At 41.5% G+C, this 18,680-nt stretch overlaps 2 protein-coding genes across 5 annotated transcripts in view; one reads left to right on the top strand and one right to left on the bottom strand.

Moving 5' to 3' along the window:
• Window positions 1–11,062: 11,062 nt before the first annotated feature.
• Window positions 11,063–17,003, top strand: LOC118310335 (tyrosine--tRNA ligase, cytoplasmic-like). The gene is given in 15 exon segments (XM_035633165.2): window positions 11,063–11,150; window positions 12,508–12,581; window positions 12,677–12,823; window positions 12,921–13,096; window positions 13,230–13,359; window positions 14,143–14,223; window positions 14,418–14,510; window positions 14,627–14,762; window positions 14,854–14,939; window positions 15,046–15,181; window positions 15,303–15,341; window positions 15,344–15,408; window positions 15,511–15,704; window positions 15,802–15,943; window positions 16,179–17,003. Coding segments are annotated over 14 exon segments (1,593 nt in total). The 5' UTR covers window positions 11,063–11,150; window positions 12,508–12,524; the 3' UTR covers window positions 16,290–17,003.
• The window catches only part of kiaa1522 (KIAA1522 ortholog), a 37,237-nt gene continuing 35,524 nt past the window's right edge, over window positions 16,968–18,680 (bottom strand). For all 4 annotated transcript variants that reach the window (XM_035633164.2, XM_047331842.1, XM_047331843.1 and 1 more), the window contains exon 9: window positions 16,968–18,384. In XM_035633164.2, coding sequence (XP_035489057.2) covers window positions 18,344–18,384 — 41 coding nt within the window. In that variant the 3' untranslated portion in view covers window positions 16,968–18,343. The remainder of the gene's footprint in view (window positions 18,385–18,680) is intronic.

Genomic DNA, 18,680 nt, shown 5'->3' with positions numbered 1-18,680 from the left:
TCTGTATCCAGTTGCGTTGAGTTTGGCACTTGACAGGACATAAGTAAGGGGATTATTATCACTAAACACAGTGAAAGTCGGTGCGTAATACAGTTAATCCCTGAATTTGTCTGAAATTGCCCATTTTAAAGCGAGAAATTCAAATTTTCCTGAGTGGAGATGGTAATTTCTTTCAGCAGCAGTTAACGTACGGGAACCAAAGGTGATCAGACGTAGTTTACCCTCTTGCCGTTGGTATAGGACTGCTCCGAGGCCTTGGTTTGATGCATCTGTGTGAAGGATAAATGGTTGTGAGCAATCTGCGAACCCAAGAACTGGTGGCTCAACCAGACAGTTTACTAACTGCTCCAAGATGTGCTGATGATTTTCAGTCCGCTCGATTGGTCTGTGAGATGGCACTCCTTTTCCCTTTCCTGCCAAGCGTCTCGTGTTTGTCCTGTTTTGTGGCATGTTGTTGTCTTCCGTTGTCCCTTTCAGTAAGTCATAAAGCGGCCCTGCTATACGGTAGAAGTCCTGTATATATTGCCGGTAATAGCTGAGCAAGCCCATGATAGCTCGTAGGTCTACCACATTGCTTGGTCTCTTCTCTTTTAAAGCTGTCACAGCAATGGTGTCTGCTGGATCGATTTTGCTACCGTCGGTTGAAGCAATCCTTCCCAGATAATGGACTTCAACGTTTGTATAGTTCACACTTGCTGGGTTTCAGTTTGATTCCATACTTTCTCAATAGCTGGAGCACTTTTCTGACGTGACTGACATGATCTTCAAATGAATGACTGTACACCAATGTGTCATCCAGATAGGTGACGCAGATGTTATCCCGTATTTCCTCCAGACACTCCTCCATACATTGTTGGAAAGCTGCGGGTGTATTCATTAACCCAAATGGAATCCTTATCCATTCGTATAGGCCCCATGGAGTCACGAATGCAGTCAAAGGCCTGCTGTTTTGATCCATAAAACCTTGGTGGTAGGCCTTTCCTTGATCGAGCAATGAAAACCATGATTTGCCACCAAGACCGTCAGGGTGGGTCTTTTTGTTTAGTTCCCTGTAGTCTATACAAAGACCTAGGCTTCCATCCTTTTTCCTTACACAAACAACTGGTGAGGCATAAGGCCAGTTCGACTTCTGTACCCATCCCTGCGCGATTAGGTTGTGCAGGTAGTCTTTCATCTCTTTATATAGTGGCTTTGACACTGACAGATAAGAGCGTGCTACTGGATCCATGTCCTTCAATGAGATGCTCAACTTCAGCTTTTCAATACATCCAATGTCATCATTCAATTTAGAAAAAGAGGAGCATTCTTCACGAAGCATGTTCTGCACCACTTTTCTCTCAGGTTCAGTTATATGACTTCGGTTGATTGGTGGATCCCACTGAGTATCAGTAACTGGCTCACTGTACATTCACTCGACTCACTGACACTGGGGGCTGCTGATCAGGTTTCGCAAACATAAACATACACAGCCTGAAACTGCTGTACAATGCCCACAACAGTTTGTTCCTGACAACTCAATATCGTGATAAGTGGGATTTTGCACATCAAGGACAATGAAAGGAGAAACACCTCTTCTGATCTTTACCAACGTCTCACAAAACTCAAGGCCGTCAGCCCATTGTGGATTTATGTCGGGCTCAAAGAGAAGTGTAGTGTCTTTCTTTGGTGGTCGTGTTTTCACCTTACAGTCAATCTGAACAGAGGTGTGTTTAGGTACGATGACCCTCTCTTTTGTTGTTTTCACAACATATTCACATGACTGTTCAGTAGTCACAAGGTCAATAAAAGCTGGAACATTACCTCTGTTGAGGCTAGGGAAAGACGTTTTGAGTACTTCATGCAACTGTTCTTTTCTTACTGCATCCAGTTGTTCTGCTGTAGAGATTTTCAATATTCGCTCTATGACATTGTAACTTAGAATGGGCTGTGAGAGTCTTCCACCCTTGATCACTAGCATGGGGACCACAAATTCGTTGGGGTCAGCTCCCTCTGTAGATAATCCAGAAGTTACTTCAACATAACCTTTGTAAGGCATACTTTGTCCATTAGCAGCTGTTACTTTAAAATGATCATGTGCATCAAACAGTTCAGAGACATCTTTTAACTTTTCTTCTGGCAAATGTCTCCCTTTCCACTTTTCATCAACAATGCAGACTTGAGAGCCTGTATCCCACAATGCTCGAGTTTTTCGGCCATTTATATAGCAATCAACTATAAACACCGTTTCCCAACCAAAGCAACAAGACGAGATTGGCTGTCCTCTTCCTAGGTGCGGGTGTACTTTTCCTTTGTGTGTGGATACTGCTTTGCTTGTGAGTAAGGGTGCTGATCACATTGTTTCTTATATTTCGGCCAATGTCCAACTTGACAGATTTTTGAACAGTAAGTGTTTTCTTTACAAGATGCACATCTTCTGAATCTTTGGTTTTTGTCAGAGACACCACAACAGCACTGTTGGGACGTTACCTTATTGCTGGTTACTCGCTGTCTCGTGGGGGTAACCCTCTTTCGTTTAAAGGACCATCTATGTTTTGTCTGGTTACTCTCACCCTGCAACCTGCCAGGAAGTATTCACTACTACCGCATCTATAGCAATGGGCGCAGTAGTCAATGTCACTCTGTTGGCGGCCCACGCATTTTCTAATGCGTGCACGATTCAGGAAGTTATAGGGACGTTGTGGCGCAAACCTTTGTTGATATTGAGCTATGTCTCCTCGTCGTCCTGGTCCTTGGGGAGGCCAGCAGTTCTGTGGTGGATACTGGAACTGGGGATGGGGGGTGCATTCCTGCACTACAGGTGCAGCCGGGTACTGTGTCTGGGCTGTTGGATTGACTCTCTGATTTGTGCAACTTCCACGCTTAGATTTTTCAATGAGGCCATGTCCGAGCACATTTCTTTTAGTTCCCTTAGTAGATCAGACTGGGTTTTGTTGGGGTGTTCACAACTCAGATATTTACTTTTTTTTATCTTCCGGTGTGTCATTAGACTGAACTGAGTGCACAGTGGTTGGCCGCTGTTGGGCAAGTCGTTTCTTTTTGTTCTGTCTCTCTGCCTCGTTTGCGCAGGCAATGTTGAGTTTCTCAAGGAGCGGTTCGTCACTTGTTGTTGTTTGCTGCTGGTAGGGCTGGAGGTCACTTTTAATACTATCATTTTGCAAACCTGTCAGGACAGTATGGAGAAACATACTTTGCACCAGAACAGGATCATATCTAAGACCCGATTCTGCTTCCTGTGATGCAAACAAGATTTTTTGTCTCAAATCTAAGGCACGTATCAGAAAGTTTTGTGGCGTTTCCTTGCTACTTTGGACCTCTGAGGTGAGTTGTTTGTACAGATCTGTTCCACCCTTTTCCTGGTAGTGAGACCTGAGAATCCTCCTCAAGGTGGGTAAGGTAAGGTTAGCATTTCCCTCCAAATAGCTATGCAGTTGCAAACCTGGTGCTCTGGCTCTGATCACTGCATCAACGATTTTGATTTCAGGAAACCCCTTGCTGATGCCTTGATCAATTTGGTTTTCGAGACTGGAAAAGTTGAGTTTATCCCTCTGCCCTCGTTCTCCAATTTGGCCTGATATTTTAAATTCTCTACTCCACTGTAATGAAAGCCGAGGCTGGGGGGTCTGCTGAGAAGTGACGTGGTCTTGAGTAACGCATCTACCTTCTTCACTGTCTGACTTCTTGGTTACACTAACTTGGTCTGGTTTCTCCTGCAGTGATAATGCTAATTTAAGCTGTAATGCCTCTATCTCTTTTTTTAATCGCTCTCCTTCTGAAGGCTGAGTGGCCTGTTCTCCCACCAAGTCTGCCTGTTTTTCACTTTAACTTTCTAGTGCTGCATTGTGAGCAACCTGTTGCAGCTCAACAATCTTATCTTTTAACGTCAGTAGCTCTGCCATGCCCTCATCCTGGAGTTCAGCTAACTCTTCTCTCTCTAAATGACTCGTGATGTGAGAGATTAGGGAGGGAAAACTTTTGCCCAACACTTTGTTGTCATATCTTGAACCAGAAATGTTTTAAAAAATCACAAATTTCAATCAAAGCATCTCGTCAATGTGTACAGTGCACCACCAACTCTCCTGGCACCAATGGTTGACCTCAGATTGCAGGCAAGTCTCTCAACGCAGTAGATGAACCACCACACGCTATCGTCCACCCTGGCTGTAGTGTGTATGTGTAGAGCATAGACTGTAAATAAACATGGACGTAGCTTCCGTGTCGTCACCCATTGGTTTCTGCAGGCCGGTTGTGAAGCCCAAAGTGGGTGGTTCCACAGCGGCTCAGCCGTCGCCATGTTGGCAGGGATCGACTCCTCCCTTACCAAAGATGTTTATTACTTCCAGCACATTGGTTGATGTTCAGTTCACCTGTGATGCTTCCACTAGCTGCACAAAACAAACCAGTACCAGTCGGGGCTGCTTGACTTTACAGTTATATAGTCTGTCTAAATATAAAGTATTAGAGACTGTCATCTATATTCTGAGATGTAGCTTTTTAGTTCCATTTTATCCTACAGGTGTGACATAGCAGCGTTGTCAACATAAAAATGTGAGCTACACTCTTTAGTGGACTTCACATTTTTCATTATCTGAAGCATTTATCACACTCATTTATTAATTTTAATCCTACAGTCATAATGTGGTCAAGGTCTCCAGAGAGCTGGAGACCTTGGCATGCTGTGTTTGGTTGGTAGACTGGGGTGGAAAAGTCTTCTTCCACTCTGTTTCCACTCCGTGAGGAAAAGCAGCAGCTGACGTCCTCATCATCCACTGTGGTGACGACAACCTGAGGCAGATCAGTAGCATCAGGCTGGTCAACATGAAGACGACCTGCAGCAGACTCACCTCCAGCATCTTGTGAAGGGGACCTGTCACTGCTATTAAATTTGGCTTTCAGGACACACTTTGTTAAATCTAAACATGTCTCTGACTTTCATGGACAATGTTGAGTTTATTTTATGTTCATCCATGTTGATAAAAAATACCATGGACTCTGCACCTCTGGGCTCATTCTAAGCTCAGCTGTTACCGCTTGCACAGGCCCAGTCTGTATATTAAATGTGTTCCATAATTTCAATATTGTCCACCTTTTTGTGTTTTGTACCTTCACTAAAAATAAGAGAGTTAATCTATAACTTCTGGTTCTGGCTAATAAATTATGTTTATATCATAACTATTTTTTGTCTTTAATACTGACTGAATATGTGAGATTTCACATTCAAATCTGACTATTAATTGACAAATAACTCAGATACAACTTTAAGCAATAACAGGTTTGTGTGATTTAAATATATTTTAAAAGCTGTGTAACAGTACATGTAATGATAAGAACTGAGTGATTAATTTTTCTTCTTTGCTCTTGGAGACAGAACATGATCAGCACAGTGGATTCCTTCAGGCAGGTCTGCAGTTTTAGATTTAACAGAGTTCTACCAACACAGTGAATGTACAGTACAGTATGTATAGAATATTTAATTGTCATCAAAGTTTACGGGCACCTTTATTCTCATGTTTTACTTGGGAAATATATGACCATTAAGTTATTAACAAACCATATGTGGACCTGGGGTCAGTGCTGAAGTGATGAGTCCGAGTTCAGCTCTGCCTCATGTTGAGCTTCCACTGGTCCAGTCTGTCTGGATCATCTGCAGGAAAATTACACAGACAAACCTCGTCACATGCGATCACAACAAGTCTGTTTCTGCATCCTAATTATCTATCATGTCGGTTTTAGTAAAACATATGAATCAAACTTCTTGTGTTCTTCTGTTTAATTTTAAGTTACCGTACAGGCGCAATAAAAAAAACTCCATCACAACCAACAACGCAATGCATCCTCTATGTTAACGGCATCTTCTCAGAAGAGCCAGAGTCTCGTTCGAGGCTAACCCCAGGCTAGCTGGCTGATAAGCGCTTTAGCGAGCTAAGCTAACAAGCAGGTACCGACACCCGCTCATTACTGCAAACACAGAACACCACCATCATTTAAACTTACCGAAACAACAGGAGCACAAGCTTCCTGGACTTCTCTGTTGGGACGACTGACAGCAGTCGAATTATTCAATTCAATTCAATTCAATTTTATTTGTATAGCGCCATATCACAACATACATTGTCTCAAGGCACTTTACATAGTGAGGTCAATATTACAATATTACAGGGAAAACCCAACAAATCCCACAATGAGCAAAGCACTTGGCGACGGTGGAGAGAAAAAACTCCCTTTTAACAGGAAGAAATCTCTGACAGAACCAGACTCAGTTGTGGGCGGTCGTCTGTCTCGACCGGTTGGGGTGAGGAGAGAAATGAGGAAGAGAGGAGAAGTGGGCAGAAAGAGGGTGGGAGGAGAGACAGTAGGAGAGAAGAGAGAGAGAGGACAGTTGTACAACCGCCGCTGTAATCTCTACCAGACTGATACTTATAATTAAAAAATACAATTATGTTGTTGTTATTATTAGTGATTATATTAATATTAATATTAGTAATAGCAATAATAATGACAGGTTTGGGTCCTGCAGCTCTGGGGTCAGAGATACACTAGGAGAGATAGAAAACACAAACAGGGTTAGTGCCATGTACTGTAAACATATCGGGGGATGGGGGGGTAGTATAACAGTTGCTTTAATTTCTACCAGACTGATACTTATAATTAGTGAAAACTGATACTTATAAATACAATGATGTTATTAATAATAATGATAGTAATAATAATAATGACGGGTTTGGATCCTGCAGATCTGGGGTCAGATCTACTAGGGGAGAGAGAAAACAGAGTTAGTGACATGTAATGTAGATACATGGGGGCAGAGAGAGAGAGAGAGAGAGAGAGAGAGAGAGAGAGAGAGATTGAAAAGGTGGGAGAAGGAGAGAGATATAAAGGGAGAGAAAGAGGGAGAAGGAGAGAACGGGAGAGGGAGAAAGATGCTCATGATATAAGTTCCCCCAGCAGTCTAGGCCTATAACAGCATAATAAAGCAGTTCTAACTATAAGCTTTATCAAAAAGGAAGGTTTTAAGTTTAACTTTAAATGTAGACAGGGTATCTGCATCCCTGACACAAACTGGGAGCTGGTTCCAGAGGAGAGGAGCCTGGTGGCTGAAGGCTCTGCCTCCCATTCTACTTTTACAGACTCTGGGAACCACAAGTAGTCCTGCATTTACAGAGCGAAGTGATCTATTGGGATAATATGAAACTAGGAGCTCTGTAAGATATGATGGAGCTTGATTATTAAGGGCTTTGTAGGTTAGGAGCAGTATTTTGAATTCTATTCTGAATTTTACAGGAAGCCAATGCAGAGATTCTAACACTGGAGAAATATGATCTCTTTTTCTAGTTCCTGTCAGAACTCGAGCTGCGGCATTTTGGATTAACTGGAGGCTTTTCACAGACTTATTGGGGCATCCTAGCAGTAATGAATTACAGTAGTCCAGTCTAGAAGTAACAAAAGCATGGACTAGTTTTTCAGCATCCTTTTGAGAGAGGATGTTTCTAATGTTCTTGATATTGCGCAGGTGAAAGAAGGCTGTCCTAGAGAATTATTCATCCGGTAGTTGCTGGAAATGTTCTCCGCAAGGCTCCGACACAGTGGTCGAGAAGTCCCGTTCACTGTCCGGGGATTAGCTCAGGTGACACCTAGCGCTGCCACCGGCTAGCTGCCACCGAGCGGCTAACAAACAGCGGCGTCACCTTTCAATCAAGTTTCCACGCCCCTAATTATGTAGAATTTCAAACCTTAATATAATATAATTATTAGAGTTGTCACTAAGGGGGGGTTGAGCCATTGGGACCAAAACTGTTTTTTGAACCAGGCTGTAAACATGTTTAATTCTGCTGTAAAGTTGGGCATTTTAACATGGGGCTCTATGAGGATTTACTCGCTTCTGGAGCCGGCCTCAAGCGGGCATCTAGTGAACTGCAGTTTATAGCACTTCTGCATAGGCTTCATTTCTCAGCCTCAGAGTTGGCCCCTTGGTTAAGAGTTGAATGATGATCGGGCGTCTATCCAGGACAGCTGGCCTTCGTCACATTCATTCCAGCGGGGCCTCCAAAATGTGACGCCCTGAAAAGGGGAGATGTGATTAACTTCACGACACGGTGCTTTCTCTCTGGCAGCGTCATGGAGAATTGTATTTTGATTCAAACGGGTTTACAAAATAGTGCGAAATAAACATTGATACAGAGTTCTTCAATAAAACAAACATATTCTTCCCATTGTTGTTACAATTCTCTGATGTTATCTCTAATATATACACACAAAATAGCCTGTACTTAATAAAACAGTCTTGAACAAACAAACTTAAATGTACTTCTGATAGACAAACACATATTATAAACAGTTCTCCTTATTTGTCTTTTCATGTAACATCTTTCTTTTATGAACATTCACTTCTGGAGCAAACACAAATATATTTAACATTTTTCAAACTCGATCATCTCAGTGATCTCTCATTAGTGTCATGCTGTGTGCACTCTAACTCTGTCAGTAATGCTTTTAAAACTGGTAACACTTATACAGAACAAAGCGAAAAGTATTCAACATTGAATTTATACCAAAATGTTACACCCTGAAAAGGGGAGATGTGATTAACTTCACGACACGGTGCTTTCTCTCTGGCAGCGTCATTGAGAATGAGCATAGCTTTTAATTAAAACCTGAGGCATCTGCACCGAGAGCTCCCCCTTCCGGCCTCAGCAGACATAACTAATCAATCCGGAGGGACATCTCCAAAGACTGGACAAACAGATAACAGACTAATACTGTCAACCCCTGTGCAACATTTCTGCCTCTTTGATCCATGTGATTTTAATACTCATAGAAATATTATTATTGTTTTGTTTATCACAATCAATGATCAAATGAAACATAACATCAATCCATCACAAAGGCAGGGGCTCTTATCTATAGGCCACTAATTATTAAACTAATTCCACTTTGAAATGAAGCATCGCTCTGTTTTACTTAACAAAAGGGTACTAGGGCACAAATCTGACATCTGGAAACAAAAGGCAGCATACAGGTACAGAAGTGCATGTGCATGCATCCACAATATTCATGAGGCTTGTAGTGCTGCAGTACTTTTGAGATGCATTTACTCAATTAACTAGGTGTTTAATAAGCATAAGCAAAGAAGCGATAATAAGCTGATTTAAGGGGGTGGGCCACAGAATAAGTGTTAGCGTGGATGAGGGATGACGATGAAGATGTAAAAACAAGGGCAGCTGTAATTTATTCTGTGGGACTATATATATATGTGTATATATATATTACAAACAAAATAAGGATATAGATGGAGAGGCGGAGGAGGTAGAGGAGGTGAAGGGATAGAGTTTGGAAACTAATACAATGGGTTATTATACAGGTTTAAACCAGAAATCTGTCTGGGGGATAATCGTAGGGAATTTTGATCATCAGGACTCATTGTGTTTGATTAATGAATTCATGCAACACGTTTTACTCAAACTGTTGCTTTGTGTGTGTGTGTGTGTGTGTGTGATGCTTGAACTCCCTGTAATCTCAGCAGACACCAGATGTAGTTAAGGGCTGTGGGTCCAAAACAACCCTGTTGCGAACTCCAAAAAGTACCACTGATGTATCACAATTTCAACTTCAGCTCCGTCATTTTTCTTTTATGAGACTTATTGAATTATTGTGGAAAGCCTAGGGGTGTCTGCATAGATGTTGAAATATATGTTTTGTATTATGTCAGTAGAAGGTAGCCTGCTGTATGACCTTGGGGAGAAAATCCAGAATAATGGCTTTTTTCCCCCTTTCGCAGCACAATTGTTTCTATACCCTTAATAATTCACTGAAGTGGGGTTGCAGTTGTGCATTTCTGAGTGTCATGTACGTGGTGGAGTAAGGTGATGAAATATCAGTGCAATAGATACTACTATAACAGTAGAGTGGCCAGAAAAAGTCAGCCAACCCTTTGGATTTACCTGCATTTCTGTATAAGATCAATACCAAACAAACTAACTAAATGACACACAAAGGATTGTATTGTTCTTGTCCATAATGAAAATATCAAACAATCGCAAAGGCTGGAAAAAGTACTTGAACCCTCTGCTAATGACAGAAGCTAACTAGGGTCCAATAAGTGAAAACCAGACTGGAGGTGTGGGTTAGAGCCGAGTTACAAAAGGTCAACATTCAAACATTTTGAGTTTGCGATTCATCTGTTGATGTGAATGTTGCCTTGCAGGAAAGAGACCCCAGACAAATTACAATCGAGATTTGTTGATTTGCATAATGGCCAATCATGACTGGTCAAAATTGTAGTTTTGGCCCTGTCAAAAAAAAAAACAGCAAAACGAAAGCAATACCTCAGTGGGTGGGTTTGTTGATCATGCATTGGTGAATGTGGGAGAGTGGACGACATAGCCCACAGATGATACAACCCATCTGTAGAACAGCGTCACATTGTGGCCACTCTGAGTTACTACAGCTCCAAGTATCCCTAGTATACTTCACACTATATATACTATATATGTACTTTATAAAGATTCTGTTCTTCAGTTTCAGATCTTACACACTAAAGGAAAGAAAATGGTTGTTTGGAAGCCCATTTCCGCGTGAAAAAAAAATAAAGACGTATACTAAGTCATAATTATGAGATAAACGCTCATAATTATGATGTAAAAAAAGGTAATAATGTGACAGTAATTTGAAATTACGAGTTAACAGTGCACAGGCACTTGAGCAGCACTGCTGCTGTGAAAAGTCATGTTAAAATCAAAGCCCATCTATACATAGAGGTGTCGCAGTTTTTTAAGATTGATGTGAGAAGGAAAGTTTCAAACCGGGCATTTGAATGGTCCATCTGCAACTCTGTTTCTGATTTTTTTCTTCGTTTTTTGGGGTCTGCTTTTTTTCTTTTCCAATCCAGTTCTTCCCTCTGCAACACAATGCCTCCTTATATTTTGTGAGCTTGATCGAGATCAAGCAATATTAATTACCTTACATTGCCCTCTATTCCTGTAGTAGAAAACATATTAACTTTTTAAGTAAACATTTGGCTCGATGGGATTGCTCGATAAATCATTACTCTCTGCAATCGGTACTCGATTGCTTTGCCCTGGAGCCCAGAGTGAATCCATTTCAGAAAGCTGATGAAATTGGTCCACACTGCTGGCGTCTGTCACCCACGTCTCGCTGTAAGGAGTCAGCAGGTTTTCGGATGAGTGACCAGCTCATACTGTCGTCACGTGAACTGAAAACGTCGCTACTAAACATGTTGCGGTTTAAACCAGAGGCTGGCGCTCGGTTACGTTAGCTGCACATGGTTTGCTAGTGACCTAGCTACGTAGCATTAGCTTGCTCGCTCATTCAATACCGGTCGAATTGTCCTTCCTATCTACCATTCCTTGACCTCAGTGGAATACGTCATGAGGTCAAGGAAAGGTGTGAAGCAGGACTCAGGATTTTGAAAAAAGCAGACAGCGCTGCTCAGAGAATCCGACTCGACTTTCACTTTACTACGTCATCACGCGACGGCGAATGTTAATGACGTGCGTCTGTCGCGGTGAAACTACAAATATCTGAAGATGGACTACATCAAGCATGTTTCAGTGTGTTTTACCACCGTGTGAAATCAGATGTAAATGACTCGTATGTAACAGTAACTTACATGATGACGTGCGTCTCTTCTGGGTCATATTCATACTATTCTACTTCTTCTACTTCTAATTCGGATTGAACCGTTTACGTTCGTGCATGGCGCGTCACGTTAAATATCGCTGCCGCAATGGATTGTGGGGCATCTATATCTCCTTTCGTTTCGCATAGGAAGGTCCAATGTACCCTATGCCAAAGGAGATAAGAAAGGAAGAATTAAAGCTCCTTTCCTAAAAACTTTGAGAACCCGAACAGCTCTTCTTCTTCTTCCTCTCTTATTGTTTTATGGCGGTTGGCAATCAAGGCAATGGTGCATTACCGCCACCAACTGGTAAGGAGTGTGGATCAGAATCACTTAAAACAAATCCAAACAAAACAAAACAAACAAAAAAACAAAACAAAACGTACAATATGATTAGATTCTCCCAAACAGCTCTCATTGTGGCTGCCGATTAAATACTTCCGGGTCACTTCAAGATTTAGGAAACTTCCTATGCCAATTTGGCAATTCGACCGTACCCCAGACGCTACCCTCAGCTTCGGGTCAAGTCAAAGTTGACGTCACCTGAGCACAATCTATCAACTGCGAGGGTCGTCTGCTTATTGGTTGTTCATTAAACTGCAGTGTGTTTTTCATAAAATGTACGATTCTAAGAATTTTAAGATTCCCACAGTTTCCCATTGGAGAAAAGACATTTAGTCAAAGTCAGTTCTGAGAAATGTTACCGTCGTATTTCTTTTTTTTTTTTATCTCTTTCTTTTTTCGCCAGGGGCAACCCTAAGCTGGAAGTTATTAGAAATATGTTGAACTGACGCATTACTCAGTGAGTCTACATGAAACGATGATGCTGCTGCTGCTGTTAACTCAAGTCGATGCTTGAACTGCTGTCTTCACAGTCAGAAGGCCCAGCGTCATGGCAGATCAGCTGAGTGCAGATGAGAAGTTCAACCTCGTCACAAGGAACCTTCAGATGGGCAAAACAAACAAGACACATACATATTCACAATGACTGAAGTCCACCTGCGGCTCTTGGTCTCATGAATCTCTGATTGTGTGTGACTGCAGGAGGTCCTTGGAGAGGAGAAGCTGAAGCAGGTTCTTCAGGAGAGGGAGCTGAAAGTTTACTGGGGTACAGCAACCACAGGCAAACCCCATGTTGCTTACTTTGTCCCCATGTCCAAGATTGCAGACTTCCTCAAGGCGGGATGTGAGGTGGATACGCCCTGTTCAGCCTTTTACGATCTAATCTGTACTTCTGGCTTACAGCAGCTCACACATTAGCTTTTTGTCTCTTCTTTCTGTTCCCTAGGTCACTATTCTGTTCGCAGACTTGCATGCCTATCTCGACAACATAAAAGCCCCCTGGGAGCTGCTGGAGCTCCGGGTGAAGTACTACGAACAGGTCATCAAGGCCATGTTGGAGAGCATTGGTGTGCCGCTGGAAAAACTCAAATTTGTCAAAGGAACAGACTACCAGCTCAGCAGGTCAGTTGTGCAGACGCGACTCCTGCACTGTCTCGACGTGTATTTGTTTGATATTCAATTTTCTGAAATAGTCTTTGTAGCTGCAGGCTACACTCAAACGAATGTTATAGCTCTTTGTTGTCATGTTTGTCAGAGAGTACACTCTTGATGTGTACCGCCTGTCCTCCGTGGTGACGGAACATGATGCAAAGAAGGCCGGAGCTGAGGTTGTCAAACAGGTGGAGCATCCTTTGCTGAGTGGACTGCTCTACCCTGTACTGCAGGTAATCAATCAGACTTTATTTATATAGCACTTTTCATCGAAAAAAAAATGCAACACAAACTGCTTCACCTACAATGAAATGCAACACAAAAAGATACCCCCGACACAGACACAGACAGAGAAAGACACAGACACACACATACACATACATTTGCATATGATGCATGCGATGCAAGGCTTAATGGAGCAACAACAAAAAAAACTTTTAGTAAAAACATGAACGAGGAATCCCAGGAAAACGCAGTCTCGCCTGTTTGCAATGAGGAAAACACTAGAGGCAGAGTTAAATGAAAGACTGAAACTCAGTAAAAAGAAAAGTGAGTAGAAAAAATTTATATATATATATATATATATATATATATATATATATATACATGCACACATTTATGGATAAAATTGTAAAATTCACAGGGAAAAGTTGTATTAGGGTTAATACAATATATTATTTAAAGGAGAGTAATTAAAAAAATTATGAGATTAAATTAAGCCTATATAAATAAAATAAAAACAGTAAAAAGGCTGAAATATAAATAATAGGAAAAGTTTAAAAAGAAGTAGTATCAATTAAAAACTAGATTAAAAGGTATCTATATGATAACACTGTCCTATACCCAATGACTAATCCAACTGCAAATATTAATGTAATTCCAGCACAGTGTCTATGTGATTTAACTATATAAATCACATAGACACTGTGAAACATCTGATGCATCCTCACTTCCTGAAGGTTTGCTATATGTGAGTGTCTGCAGCAGCAGTATATGTGACCTGTTTTGCTCCTCAGGCTCTGGATGAGGAGAACCTGAAGGTGGACGCCCAGTTTGGAGGCGTTGACCAGAGGAAGATTTTCACCTTGGCAGAGAAGGTGCCATCTCCCTCCCCAGTGGCACATTTAGTTTCACACTCCACCCTCTGTCCCATCTTCTGTACATTCCTCTTTTATAACACATCTTTCCTTATTCTCTTTCTCTTTCAACACGTACTTTATCCCATCATCTCTCGCGGCAGTTTTCTAAATAAGGTCTATAACATCATGTGGCATTTCGTTTTTGTCTCCAGTATTTGCCCTCTGTTGGCTATGCCAAACGTGCCCATCTGATGAACCCGATGGTACCAGGACTGACCGGAGCCAAGATGAGCTCTTCAGAAGAAGTAAGCCGGCAGACATTTTATTTTTTAGGGGCAGAAAGAGATTAAAGTTGATATTTGTTGAAGCACTTAATGTGCGTGACCAATCATCACTTCATTATCTCTCTTTGTGGCTGCAGGAGTCAAAGATTGACCTACTAGACTCCAAAGAGGATGTGAAGAAGAAGCTGAAGAAGGCTTTCTGTGAGCCAGGCAACATCCAGAACAATGGAGTCCTCTCCCTTGTCAAATACGTCCTCTTCCCTCTGCGTGGAGGTAGATCACTCATCCGAGAATCTGTTTTCTTCTCTTCAGCTTGTAAAAAGATCATAAATTAGTACACATTTTGTATCCATGTGTGTTTTAGAGTTCTGTGTCAAAAAAGACGCCAAGTGGGGTGGAGACAAAATCTACACTGTTTTTGAAGAGGTGGAGAAAGACTTTGCTGAGAAGGTAGACACACATTCTAACTAGATTATTGAAGAAAGGCTTCTTCGTGAACAACATCTCTACTGAAATGATACATGTTCGAATAATCTGTGGTCTCTGCACTCGTAAGGTGTTTCATCCGGGAGACCTGAAGGCCTCAGTGGAAGTTGCACTAAACCAACTGCTGGAACCAATCAGAAAGAAGTTTGAGTCGCCGGAGCTCCGCAAGCTGGCTGACTCTGCCTACCCTGGCCCCTCAAAAACAAGTCAGTTCAACCATTACTACCCAAATATACTGAAGCTGAATGATTAGTTTCCCATATAATAGATTGTTAGATTGCTGCATGGAGAGACTTGTCAATTTTGTGTGTATTTTTGTGTTTTTAGAAACAGGAGCAAAGGGTGCCAAAGGAGGAGGAGGAGGGGGGGTGATGATGAGCTGGCCCCCTCCAGATTGGACATCAGAGTGGGCAAGATTGTCAGTGTGGAGAAGGTAGGACATTAAGAGATGTCACTTGATTAGTAAATGATTTTAGCTTGTGTTGAGATTATGCAGCAGTATCACAGTCGTGGGGCTCTTCTCTGTCCAACTTAGCATCCAGATGCTGATTCACTGTATCTAGAGAAGATCGACGTGGGTGAGGCGGAACCAAGGACCGTGGTCAGCGGGCTGGTGGCCTATATTTCGCAGGAGGACCTGCAGGACAGAATGGTTTTGTTGCTGTGCAATCTGAAACCCCAGAAGATGCGAGGGATCGAGTCTCAAGCCATGCTGCTGTGTGCCTCTATGTGAGTGCTCTTTCTTTTTCCGCACAAAGACAAATAAAGCTTATCCCTCAGCCTCTTCTTCTAACTTCTCCACTCCCTCTGATTGGCTGATTTCTAGCGAAGGGGAGCCCAGAAGGGTGGAGCCTCTAGACCCTCCAGATGGTTCGTCGCCAGGGGATCGGGTATTTGTGGAAGGGTATGAGGCGGGAAAAGCGGACGACCGACTCAACTCAAAGAAGAAGGTGTGGGAGAAACTACAGGTATGCTTCAGCCAGATTTTACTTTCACTCAATAGAAAAACAATAGTTAAAGTTATTATTAACTCATGATACTAATCAAAGTGTCAGTTGTGAAAGAAAAACGTGGTAGTATTTAGGATTGTTTTCCAAAATGGAATTAAGGCCAACTTGAATAAAACCATTACTTTATAAGCACATGTCATGTGTATACACTAAATCATTAGATTTTTTAATTTCTTTAAAATTCTTTTCCCAGGTTGACCTGATGATCTCAGACGAGTGTGTTGCTCAGTGGACAGACAAGCAGCTGATGACCAAACTGGGACACATCACATGTAAGACACTGAAAGGAGGCAACATTAGCTAGGTTCACCACTGGAGCCGCTCCTGTTGACCACCTTACAACAAGAATACACTCATCACCCAATTGCGATGGCAACAACAGTCCAACTTCATCTGCGCGTTTTCCTGGAGAATGATGAGATATGGATGCCTAAGATGGTTTCGGACGGGTTCAGACAAATTCTGTTACCTTGCTTTGACTTTATTAGGAAAAAATATCAACTTCCTTTTAAGCATGAGCAACTTATGACCAAAAAAATGTAACTTGTCAATCTCTGATCCGTTAGTTTCCCTTTTTTTAAAAACTGGGATTGGATGTTGTTATTTAATGCACTTAATGTATAAAAACAGCGAATGTTCTGCAAATGGGAGAAACTGGGCTTATTCAGACGAAGAAGGATTGATTTAATGTCGAAGTACCAGTTGTTCATTCCTGGATGTCACTGTTAATGAATATCAGGTGTTTAAAACGGGACTTAAAGTTTCAGAACTTTTCCTCCGAATAACTGCAGGGTTATTTGTCAATCTGGTGAAACCTAATAAGGTTTTGTTGGTTTCAGACATCAGATGTGACGAAAAAGCTATTTGCTAGTTGTGTTTAGGATTTTGTGTTGGATGAGAGAAATGTTTAAAACCTGGGGTGTGTGAAATAACATGGTAACTACGTGTATAATTCTTTGTAGAACGAATGCAGGAAACAATGTTATTTAATACACTTACATTTTATTTATGGAAGTAATAAGTGTACATAATTCTTTATAATCATCAAAACATAGATTTTTGACCCCTTTAGTAGAGTCGGTATAATTCATTGATTTTGCTGGGGGAGAGCATTTTGTGCAAATAGTAATGAGCTCAAATTTTCCACCAAAAAGTCCTGGGCCAAAAATCAGGATAAAGAACATTTGATTTAAAAAAAACAAACAAAAAAAAACCAACTGACCTCACACTAGGTCTAGTCCAGTGTATCAATCATCCAGAGCTCTAAAAGTGGTTTCAGATGATAGATTCTTAAATATTTCATATTTGGTAGGACAAGGTGTCTGACAGTGCTACTAGTGGAAACAATCACACTTAAATAAATAGTATAACTTGTGTAACCGTTTCCTAGAAAGATTTAATAGAATGTGCTTGATTGACCCTCACCATAACCAAAGAAATGGATTGTGTAGGAGCATCAAAGTCTGTGTTAAAGGGGCAGTAAGCAATTTAGGATAAATCTTCATAGCGTCATCCGCAAGCACGTCTCTTAAGGTATCAGGGAGGGATGTTTACAGACTGCACGAAAACCAAGATTTTTTTTTGGGCACACGGAACCGGCCGCTAGTGCACGATGATGAAATATTTGCTGATTTTTACAAAATGTCTATTGCTTTAGAATCGCTTACTGCCACTTTAAATTTTCATTCTTTCTCATCTGTAGCTTTACTAAAGTGTCTCTCTCCTAACTGAGAAAAACCTCTGTTGTTCATGTGAGTATGCAGAATCCTTGTTTTTTTCTGATCTGTCTGTCTAGACAGTGAAACCCAGGAGTAAAACTCATAATTAGCTTTTCTTCAGATCAGATCATTCCTGTAGTCAAAACCACCATCAGCCTTTCATACAACTGCTTAAATCTCCATGGAGAATATGTATTATATCACAATAGGGGGGAAAACGGACAAATAAAGTACAGAAATGCTTTGGTGAGACAGTTTCACACTGAGCTGCTGTGACCACTAACTAATGAAACCTTTAGGAGGCGATTTCACACAAGCCAAATATTTACAGTTCAGCCAATGTACACCATTTCATCCTGAGGGGCATTAATAAGAGATAAACTATAGCATAGAAAAATACTCCAGAATAAACCTATCATAAGAAATTGGGAGCAACATATTTTTTGCATAAATACAAAGGAAGGCCATTAACAGGCTAAGGCTTTTGGAGAATACTTAACACACAACAACACTCAGGACAGTTGAGCTTATTGTCCCTCAGTGATGTCAGTCAGTCCTCGCTGTGAGTCCTTTTACTTTCTTATAGTTTTTTCCGTCTGACTCGTGAGTCTGGTCCTCGCTTCATCACAACAAAGCTCTTTCAAAACAGTGTTTCAATTGTGTCTGCTGTCACTCTTGTAACTGGAGGACAAGAAGGGAGACAAGACGACGTCAGACATTACGGCACGACCATAATACAGTTACAGGAACACACGTGTATTCTGTCCTAATCTAATTCATGAGTTTCAGGTTAAGGCTGATTAAAGCACATGCTTGCACATTTTACTGCAACATAGCTGTATACTAGCAGCATTTGTTCTCTGTTTGCATGGAAGGGAGCTTGTGTTTGCATTTCTATCATGCTGGTATGGACAGCACAAACTATGGCCTTTAAAGCGAGGGTAAAGTGCATAGCTGTTTCATGGTAATGCTTGACT

This window comes from Scophthalmus maximus, chromosome 5 (genome assembly GCF_022379125.1).
Source record: "Scophthalmus maximus strain ysfricsl-2021 chromosome 5, ASM2237912v1, whole genome shotgun sequence".
NCBI classification, from domain to species: Eukaryota; Metazoa; Chordata; class Actinopteri; order Pleuronectiformes; family Scophthalmidae; genus Scophthalmus; species Scophthalmus maximus.
Note: the sequence above shows the minus strand (reverse complement) of the source record. Positions and strands in the feature narration are given on the sequence as shown.